This window comes from Lycorma delicatula, chromosome 4 (genome assembly GCF_047948215.1).
Source record: "Lycorma delicatula isolate Av1 chromosome 4, ASM4794821v1, whole genome shotgun sequence".
NCBI classification, from domain to species: domain Eukaryota; kingdom Metazoa; phylum Arthropoda; class Insecta; order Hemiptera; family Fulgoridae; genus Lycorma; species Lycorma delicatula.
Genome location: NC_134458.1, coordinates 172,180,920 through 172,191,703, shown reverse-complemented (window position 1 = coordinate 172,191,703; position 10,784 = coordinate 172,180,920). Strand labels below are relative to the sequence as shown.

Below are 10,784 nucleotides of genomic sequence, written 5' to 3'. Positions count from 1 at the left end.
TCAGCGTTTAGAAATATTTAATCAAGCCGCGAACAAAAAAACGTGTTGGTGTACCTGGATACAAGTTACAATTTTGGAGGGTAAAAAAACTATCAAAGCTTTGTTGTTTCGTATGAAGTTCTTGGAATAAGTTTAGTTGTTTCTGCTGTTTCGTATAAAGTTCCTGTATAATTATGTCAGCTGTTGGACGTAATTATTTGCGTTTTGGGGCTGCAGATTCATCAAGATGTACTATTCTTGTAAGATTACTTTATGTTATTCTTTAGTAATTGTTTTCTCCTTTTTCAGTAGGGATATTTGAAAGACGAAACTTGTCTTTTCTGAACAGTGAAATAAATTACAATTTGATCAAATTTAAAATTTTATTAAAACAAAAAATATCTGTGAATACCTGAAATTATGTTTCAGAAGCTGTTTTCGAACTGATATAGCTACTTTGTCAGTGTTTTTCATGTTTTAGAAACTTTTTTTCAGTCGTGTGTAGTTGCCATTGAATATCGTTACATAATATTATTGTAACAATATTTCTTTATAGTTATACTGTAACTTAGCAATATGTTGTGTCATTTATATGTTTTCATACTATTATAACAGGAACAATGCAATTTTACAATTGTAAATGAAATTTGAAAAGCCTATACCGTTGTGCTGTATGACCAATTTTAGTCATCATTGTCTTGTTAAAGTGATTTGGTAGGATTTGTGTATATAAGTAAATAATTGTTACTTTATTGAAATTAATAGCAAGTTTTTCATTTTTAATGGAAAGTTGTTACAAGAGTATTTAAGTCTTCAAGTAATTTTGTTGCAAAACATAATGCCTCATTTATTTTCCTGTTGCTAATCAATCAATTACTTGTGCCTAACAAGAGCATTTTAAATTAATGATCAAGTAACCATATACATCAGTTAACTGTCCATGCTTCCTGGTTACTATAAACGTAAAAAATGGATCATATATAAAAACAAAAGGATAATAAAAGTAATTATTAAAAAAACAAAGAACTAAACTTTTAATTGTACACATTTACCTAGAATAATTATGAAAAACTAGTTAAACAAGTTTTTCATAGTCATTTTTTAAGGGTACATCCTGATTCCCTAGGGGAAGATACTCTCTCACCACCCCCTCTGTACCTAGCTCTGATGGGCTTTACCGGAGGTTATCTTTTAAACCTCGGCTTATGACATCTCTTGGTCACCCTGGCCCAGGATGCCACCGATGCAAATATCACAAACGACATAGCCATCAGTGCAACTATTACTAAAAATAACAAAACACATTTATAAACATCTCTAGTCTCAGAAAACTATAGTTTATGAAAACTATAGTCATCGAAGAAACTGAATCTCCTACCTACCTGAAAGGTAAAATGAGTTGACTTGGAAAAACACTAAAACAAAAACATGAAAATAAAACTAATAACAAAACAAAAACAGCACTAACAAGAAATCGTAACAAAACAAAGTACACAGGAAGCAGCACCCTAGATTCCCTCTGCAATCCGTTTCCTACCCAAATAGTGCAGAAATTCTGCAACCACTGACCATTCAGCTTGGTCCTTCCAGTTCTGACTGATGCCATGCATTACTCTGATTGTATCCAGCCAAAAAATTACTGCGGTTTGCTCCAGATCATATTTGGCGCACTCATAGAACACATAGAAGGCCACCAGGCCGAACCCATCCAATCTATCTCTGAAGGCCCTGTGACCAGTAAGAAACTAAGTTATGTACTTAGAAGAAACCCATGAGGCGCCTTGCAAGCTTCTAATGTCTGGGAAGAGATTGTGTGTATATCGCCCATCAATAGTCTCCTCCAGCCATAGTCCAGGCTAGTCTCTAGCCTGCCATATATCATAACCATGTTGCTCGATTTCCTGAATCTTTTCGAAAGTCAACTCGGCTAACTTCCTAGCAATATACCATCCATTACCTTCAACAGTAATAGTTGTTGGGTCCTCAATAATATTTTTCTATAACTATGGAATTTCATCCTATCCACCCAAACTGGCACAGCATACAACATAATTGCTTTGCACACGCTCTTGTACAGAATGGTCCTAAAATTGAGACCCTCAATTTGGAATGACCACACATCGGATCTCAAAAAAGGCACTACAAGCCTTTTCTGCGACATATTGAAGGTGCCTCATGAACTGAAATTCCTCATCAAGATACACCTCAAGGTACTTCTGACCCAAAATGTACTTTATTGGATGGCCTGACTTTGATACTCAAACTTGCTGCCAAACGACATTTAAGGAGAATCATCGTGGTCTCTGGGCTGAAAGTCAAGACACCCACTGGGTAACCTCAGCCACAGAAGAGAGTCAAACTCCAGCACCCACAAGAGAGGACCCAACACACTACCTTGGGGACAATCCTTAGACAGCGTCTTCCCTACTTCATAGCTGCCCTTGCAGAGCAACACATCCTGATGACTTCTTTCTTTTTCCTGTTTAGCCTCTGGGAATTACCATTCAGGTATTACATTAGAGGATGATGTGTATGAGTGTTAATGAAGAGTAGTAATGTATAAAAATAACTGACTTTACTAGGACTTGAACACTGGAACTCTTGACTTCTAAATCAGCTAATTTGGGAAGACGTTCACCACTAGACCAACCCACCGGGTTACATCCCGATGACTGAAATAACTTTTTAACACCTTTATTTCATTTTCAGTGGATCCTCACCTCTGTAACTGAAAAATGGCAGAGGGCCACTGCAAATTGTTAAACGTACTGGAAATGTCTAGGAAGATCCCAAAGACATATTCCGCCTTACTAACCATCACATGAAGTATGGCATCCTTGGTGCCTTTTCCGGGGTGAAACCCATACTGGTTTTCCATCAGCAACCTACGCAAGGCCAACTTCTCATTTATACAAAGATACATTTACCTCAAAGATCTTGCCGATAACCTATAGCAACGTTAAGGGCTGATATGATGAACTAACAGCTGGATCCTTGGCACCCTCCCCCCCTTAAACAACAATTTTACAGTCTCTTTCAGGATACACTAAATTAGTCAGCGATGTGAAATTTAATATTACTTCAACATTTTATGTTGTATTTGGATGCCTGTTAATCTTAAAGTGGAGGCCATTAAAGTCACCATGTTATATAGTCTACATAGGAATCCAACTACAACATAAAATGTAGAAGTAACATTAAATTTCACATCACTGACTTAACTTATTGTATCCTGAAAAAATTCCTGTAAGGAAGGTTCACTTGATTTAACTATTTTGTTTCTGTTTTATATAATTGTTCTAGGTAGATATGTAGAGTGTAGTAGTCAGGTTTTTGTTTTTTAATTAGTTTTTATTTGCAATTTTTTGTTGTTTCCATAGCTTTACCATTCAGTATACCAGTCATCTAGATATGATACTGGTATAAGTTCTTTTTTTTAACGTGCTGTTTAAGTAGAAATTTTAATATTAATGAATGATAATGTATGTATGTATCGGTTCATTAAAATTATTTTCCATGTACTAAAACGTTTTGAACATTATTGATTGCTTTACTCTGGCACAGTAGTTTATTAAGGGGATGAGCAGGACTGAGGTTGATTGTATCACCAGCATTATATATTGCTTTGTTAGCATTACAGTTTACATCATAATAGGTAGAGATCTTGTGCACTGGTTCTGATCTGTAGTACTCCATAATTAACAGCAATTCAGTACATTCCTGCTTCCTTTTGCTTAGCCTATTTTTCTCTTTATCTCAAACAAATTTTTCAAAAAAATCACAAGAGGAAAAAAGTGTTTTTTGTTGTTTTATGGAATACCATCATTAAAATTTGAAAATACCATAATTTTAAAATTTTGTCTCAGTGTAACCCCTTCTGTTCAAGATAAGACAATTTAAGTTACCTATGTTAATTCCACACTGAAGACCTGTTGCTACCCAAAAATTAGTTATAGTTGATTAGATCTGTGAAGCTATAAAGTGAATAAACATACATTACAATTAATATAATACCACCCCTCCTAGGGGTGTAGTCTGGTAATTGTGTGGTCAGGAACAAATGTTGCTGCTAACTATACCATTTTTTGAACAGTAAAGACATCTTTCACATATGAGAAATGGTCCCACAACAGAATGCAACAATTTGATAATTGTGAGTAAAAAATGTGCACTTTTTAAAAATATTTAACTGTATCCCTTGAACTATGAAGTAAATAAATGGAACTGCAAATAAATATGATAAACTTTGTGTATGACATCAAATTTAATAGTGGATCAATTTTAACACTTAAAATTTGTTATCTCTTGGATTTGACAAAATATTATTTCTTATATTGATTATATTGGGATTACCAAGAACGCTTGGGATACACCAATTATTAATTTAAACATCTTGATACTTTTACATAAAGTATTGTTTGACATCTCTTGTGTAAGATTTCATTTTTTAAAAATGCATTTTATAAAAGATTATGTACAATTTCAATTTTCCACCATGCAGACTGTGACTTACTGAATTAATGGCTTTTCTTAGATGATAAAAAAGCAGCTCTCCAAAATACTAAAATACACGTAGTGAGTTTCAATATTGCATCCCTTGTGTCTATAAGTACATGACCTTCAAACAATTTTTGAAAAAAAAAAGTTGCAAGATTGTGGTAAATCTGTATATTAAATTAACATGGGCCATAATAGGTATTAGAACACTTTATAGAATTAAGGTAAAGCACAAACTTCAAATGAGTCATTTATTAAAAGCCTTAAGGTTAGGATATTCAATGGTAAAATATATTTAATAACATAACTAACAGCTACCTACGGTTTCACACATGTACTTGACGAGCTCTTTGATCTTCAGTTTTGGCAGCTCAGGATACTGCTTAAAGTCCAGCTTGTGGGTTTTTTTTTAGCTTAACATTGAGTGAGTGAGACTGGAAATTTGGCAAACTGGTGAGAAGGAGCCTTCAGATGAAATGGTAACTCACACTCACAATGAGATAAAGAACAAAACAGTCATGCACTAATTTTCAGCTTTTGATTGTTAATAACTTAAGAAGCTAATTAGGCTATCAAAGTCCCACATATTGCATTTTGTATCAAATTTTATGGAGTTTAATAAAATCGCCTCCCTTTGGTCGATTTCCCAACTCTTTTCAAGATATTTGTAAAAACCACAAAGCTGTGTATTAAAACTTTCCTTAAAGAGGCGGGAAAGGGGATGAGGGTAGTTTTTCAAAATGAAATGTAGATAACAATTTTTCTGTTGTTTGGAATACAATCTGTATAAATAATATGTAATTTGAACTTTAGTGTGCTAAATTTCATCACAATCAGAATAAAACTAGATTTGTATTAAAAAACTAACACACACAGAAATGTATGTAACTTAATTTTTCAATATTTTTTTTATGTTACAAAAATCATGTATTTTTAATTAGTTACTTTATTAATCATCCTGTTACGATATGAACTCGCGGCTAGCGCTAAAGGTTTCACTTGCTACCTGCGTCAATGATAAACATCTTGAATAAACTTGTATATGTAATTCTCAATTGACAGTAAATTATATATATTATTATTATATTTTAAGAGTGATAATAGTTAAGCCATAATAATTGAACAATAATGCAGTGTTTTGTCTGTAAAAAATTTTAATAGTTGTATCCTTTCACAATTTTACAGGTCATATCTAGTACTGATTCATCAGTAAAGAAATTAATGAATTCCTTATTGGAGATGAATAAAGAATTATATAGTGATATCTTTCAGATTAATATTGTCTCATCTATTGCATCATTTTTGATGTTATCCAAGGTTGGAAATGTTGATTATGTTGTATTTTTAGTAGACCCTTGCCGAAGTAACTGGTATGCTGAGGTAAAATTTATAATTTACAGTTTCGTTTTATTTTCTTATTTATTTTTACTGGCTATACTAGTGACTGTGTACTTGTGTATATATATATGTATATATTTTTTTTCAAAATAAAAGTTTTTTTAATATGATGGAAAAATCAGTTTAAGAATAAATTATCATCAACATACTGAAACAGCTGTAAAAGGGTATGCCTGAACAAATAAGAAGTGTGAGCCTAACCTCCAGAAGTAAGGTTCTTTGGGCCAGTTTCCCAAGAATCTGAAATTATTTTTTAAATATAAAATGTACTAAAATTTCAGTTTTAAAGGTATATGCTTAAAGAGAAAAACATATAAAATAGGCAAACCACTGGAATTACTTATTTTAATTTATTAATATGTAGTCACATATTTTCTTGATAAAAATCAAAGAAGGGTCTAATTCTTTTTTTATGATTTCAAGTTTTGTTATTAATGGGTTTACAATAAAATATTCAGACAAATTATTGTTATAATACCTGTAATAAGGTTCTTCTACGGGGGAGCAGCAATTCATGTTAAATTTTGTTTAAGAAAAAAAGAGAACATAATCATAGTTATATTTTGAGGTTATCCAAATAAATAATTTAAAAAAAGAAAACCTGTTTCATTTAATTTTGGATGATGTGTGTAGCAGACATTTAAATTCTATAACCATTACATTTTGTTGGCTCATTACTGTTAATTAAGAAGGTTATGAAAATCTATAATGATTGAAAGGAGATTAATAATGTATTGTTAATTGTTGCAATGCCTGCTCTGGTCACTAGATTCCCTCCTAACTCTGTTGAACGCCTAAATAATATCATTACAGTTCTAACACTAATTTAACACTTTACAAGAAAAAATAGAGTCTCTTCTAGTTATCTGTAAAAATGTATGAGCATATTGAACATCGGTAAGGTATGCTGAAAAAAAATTGTAATATTTATCTTTATTTTAAATGTTTAACAGATTTAATGAATTACATTTGGTGGTATTACAAATTTAAAAAAAAATTCAAATTGCATGACTGAAAATATTTTTTATGGAAATTAGATTATGAAATTATAGATGAGTATCATCTTAGCTTTCCCCAAAAGAATTTGTATTAAAGGCAGCCTTATTTTCCAATATCATACAAAGCTATGTAGCCAATATATTATTATTATTTTGATTTTTTTTTTTAGGTAGAAGAGAATATAAGTATGCTGGATAGCATATATTTATGTGGAAGGTGTTGTTTAATAATTGATTCAAGTAATATTGCAAATGCATCTTTTGATGTAGCACAAGTTAATGATTTAAAAAGAAAATATTCTGTGCCTGCATTATATGGTGAAATTGATGTAAGTTTTTTTCTAAATCACATCCTTTTGCTTTTCTATTGATTACAAAATGGTTACAGTATGTTGTTACCAATTTGTGCTGAATATACTATCAATTTTTATAATTTATGGAAACCATCATTTCAGATAGCATTATAATACCTGATACCTGGGAATTTTGTGTATATTTTTCTTTCTCTATTTAATTTTCTTTTTGGTCTAACTTTCATAAACAATTTCATCTTTTTTTCCTCATCCTTATTATGTCTATACCTTTCATTGCCAGAACTTTCTAAGATACAATTTGTTATCCATGATTGCTACACTTAACTGTTTATACCAAAATCAATACATCATAATTATGAAATGATCTGCAAGATGTATCTGTGTATTTATTAGTACACTTGGTAATTTTTTTTTTTTGGTTTAGTGTAATAGTTGTTTTTCGAAGTACTATTTTTAATTAATTGAATAACTTATAAAAAAAATTATTTTATTATCATACTTTTAATAAATTGATTACTCTAAACTACATTTTAGAAAATTTTCTTTTGAATATTTGAAAATAATATAAAATTTTAGGATATAAATATAAAACTATAAGGAGTAGTGCAGGTGAAAAAATTCTTTAAGGATCTATAACCTTGTATTGTTGGCAAAAAGATTATTTCATGGTGATATTATGGGTATAATAATTCACTCATTGTTTGTTGAGATATTATCAATTTTTGTTAATTGTATTTTAGAGAGTTCATTGAATTGTCTCATGAATTCTTTATGTCATTATCTCCCCAGCAAAAGTTAACTTTAAAAGAAACTTGTTAAAGAGTTAACGGGGCTATACAAATCTTAAATTCATGATTTTATATATAGTGTGTAGTACTTACTAGTTCTTCACCTCTTGCATACTTAGTCTTTTCAATTGATTGTTATGCATTCAAAATTCTGTTAAGTGACAGAGGTAAGTTATCAACATGTGGCTATCTGCTCAGTAACTTATAAAGATACCCTAATCATTCTTTAAGAGGTTATTTTTTGTGAGCTTCAAATCCTTCTTAGCTGTACTATTCTCAGAGCATTGTTATCCAGGTTTCTTCTGCTCATTGTCATTATGGCTTATAAGTGCCAGGTGATGTATTTAATGCTGTTTGTAATTAAATGCAAGCACTTCCATCCACCCTTACTACCAGTGATACATGATCTGATTTATGTAGCATTGGCTGTTAACTTACAAACTTACCCTCTCCTGTCCATATTTTGTCATAAATCGCCAAAAAAAGATTGTTCTTCACCTACCAGCATTCCAGCTATAAGTCAAAATATACATCTGAGATATTCATGATTTAAGATCTCTGCATTCAGCAAGTAAAATGCTTTATCAGATACAGGTCAAATCCACATGTATGAATTCAGGCACTGTTTATTCTTTTTTTTTTCTTTTTCTGTTTAGCCTCTGGAACCACCATAGGGTATTCTTCAGAGTTTGATATGTATGAATGTAAATGAAGTGCAGTCAACAGGTTGACCATTCCTGAGATGAGTGGTTAATTAAAACCAAACTACCAAAGAACACTGGTATCCATGATCTAGTATTCAAATCCATATAAAAGTAACTGCCTTAACTAGGATTTTAACATTAGAACTCTTGACTTCGAAATCAGCTGATTTGCGATGACAAGTTCACCACTAGACCAACTCAGTGGGTTACTGCTTATTCTGCCACTGCGCAATCACTCATATCACATTTAAGCGGATATAATGTGTAATGTATGGTGGCTCTATCAAGTGCAATTAACTAGAGACTTGATCCAGCCAGAGACCACTTTTTCTTATTTTTTTTGTAGGAGAGCCTGTGTGGTGTTGGTGGTTTAAGACAAAGTGTACCTTCTTTGGATTAAAACACAAGATGACCTAGGTTTAGTGGAGGCAATCCCATTCTCAGAACTAAAGCCCTCCTCGCTGCCTTATGCAAACAATAGCTACTATCAGCTTACTAGTAAATCTGTGTCTATTCACTCAGTCTGTTACTTCTGCATTGTCATCATGGCATTTATCAGTGGAGTAGTAACTTCTGATAGTGTCAGTTATGTATACTTCAACTAAACATACAGTTAAGCGATACACTTACTAAATTTAGGTCTGTGTATAGCGGGTCTGTCTCTGGCTTAGGCTCTCCTACCTAGAAACTGCTGATTTTTTTTTTTTTTTTTTTCAGAGAACATTCTTCACAGTGTGCTTCACAAGCATACACAACACCTATGTCACAACCATACACATTGATTATTTGTTATTTTACATCTAATTCATAAACATTAAATCTAATTTCTTTTATTTTTTTGTTACAGAGGATAGATATAGTCACTGAACTGTCTCATCGTATACTACGCTTGGTGTCATTTGTTTGTTGTAATAGTAGCAGTTTACCATTAATTACTGAATTTATAAGTAGCATTTGATATATTTTGTTATTTGTATTTTTTTCAGTATAATGTGAATTTTTTTCTGAAATTATTAAAGTTATTTTTATATTGTTTGTTGCAATTTCTTATCTTTTATTACTGTTGTCTGTGACAATTCAAATTTTTTTTTTTTAAATCACGCTGATTAAGTGTTAATATAAATGTGTTTAAACTGGATTTCAAGTTCCCCTAATTTAAAAAAAAAAGTTATTTTAAATAATCATATTATAATTGAATAATTTAAAGTAATTTTAAAGTTTTCCCCAAAAACCGTTTTGGTTAATAAAACATGATGTTAATGTAACTCCTTTTCTGCTTGTTTTGTGTAAGTAGTAGAAACATATACTTTGGACATTTGTTTAGGGTTTAGTTAAGTGGTCATCTATCACCTATTTGCCAAAGTCTGGACAACAGACTTCATCTTATATTTTGTAAGCATGTTCCTCATATTATTATCAGCAAGTTAAAATTCATACTAATTATTTTAACTTAAACATTGGCTCTTTAAAATCTTTTTATAAATGCTGAATTCTTTGTACACTTCAACTATCGCAGCTTAGCTTCATTGATCTTCATGTGCTTTTTTAAACAAATACAAATTTTTCCAGATCCTGGGTTAAAAATGTAAAAAATGTTAAAATGTAAACTGCATCCCTCATAAGTAGTGATCTGAAATCATATTATTTTTGAATATATGAATTTTTAAAATAAAAGAAATGTAAAGGTGGAATAAGATGTTTTATTTGTGTGAATGGAAACTTCACATTCAGCAGTGACTTTGACATGTTACAATCGCCTCAGTCCACTTATGGCACCTAACATGCATACAATGAGGATAATGATTTTAAATGATTCTGCAACAATCGATTAGAATTTATTTAAAATTGTTTTAGCCAGCCCAACCAAATGGTGTTACATTAGTCTTAATAGGTGAAGTACTCTATATTCATAACGTTATATGAATAATTAATAATGCAGCAGTTTTTTTTACAAAATGGCTGGTAAAGTTTTGATTAATTTTTTACATGCTTGTGAGTATGTGAGTACCAGAATTATACAAGGTGATTATAAAATAATTACCCTATTTTAAACTGCCAATAACTTTTAACATTCATTCATTGACTTTAGTAAAATAGAATTTATTT

General features: G+C 31.2%; 1 protein-coding gene across 1 annotated transcript; it reads left to right on the top strand.

Annotated features, from left to right (window-relative positions):
* Positions 1-66: 66 nt before the first annotated feature.
* Positions 67-9,721, top strand: LOC142322978 (uncharacterized). The gene is made up of 4 exons (XM_075362073.1): positions 67-239; positions 5,662-5,856; positions 7,043-7,201; positions 9,526-9,721. Exons 1-4 carry the CDS (start codon positions 174-176, stop codon positions 9,634-9,636), a joined length of 531 nt encoding a protein of 176 aa, XP_075218188.1. The 5' UTR covers positions 67-173; the 3' UTR covers positions 9,637-9,721.
* The last annotated feature ends 1,063 nt before the right edge of the window (positions 9,722-10,784 follow it).

Excerpts from the sequence above, each read along its gene's own strand:
- LOC142322978 (XM_075362073.1), top strand. The coding sequence starts at position 174 with ATGTCAGCTGTTGGACGTAATTATTTGCGTTTTGGGGCTGCAGATTCA. Across the intron at positions 240-5,661 it reads CATCAAGATGTACTATTCTT|GTCATATCTAGTACTGATTC; the intron begins GTAAGATTACTT and ends ACAATTTTACAG. Across the intron at positions 5,857-7,042 it reads GAAGTAACTGGTATGCTGAG|GTAGAAGAGAATATAAGTAT; the intron begins GTAAAATTTATA and ends TTTTTTTTTTAG.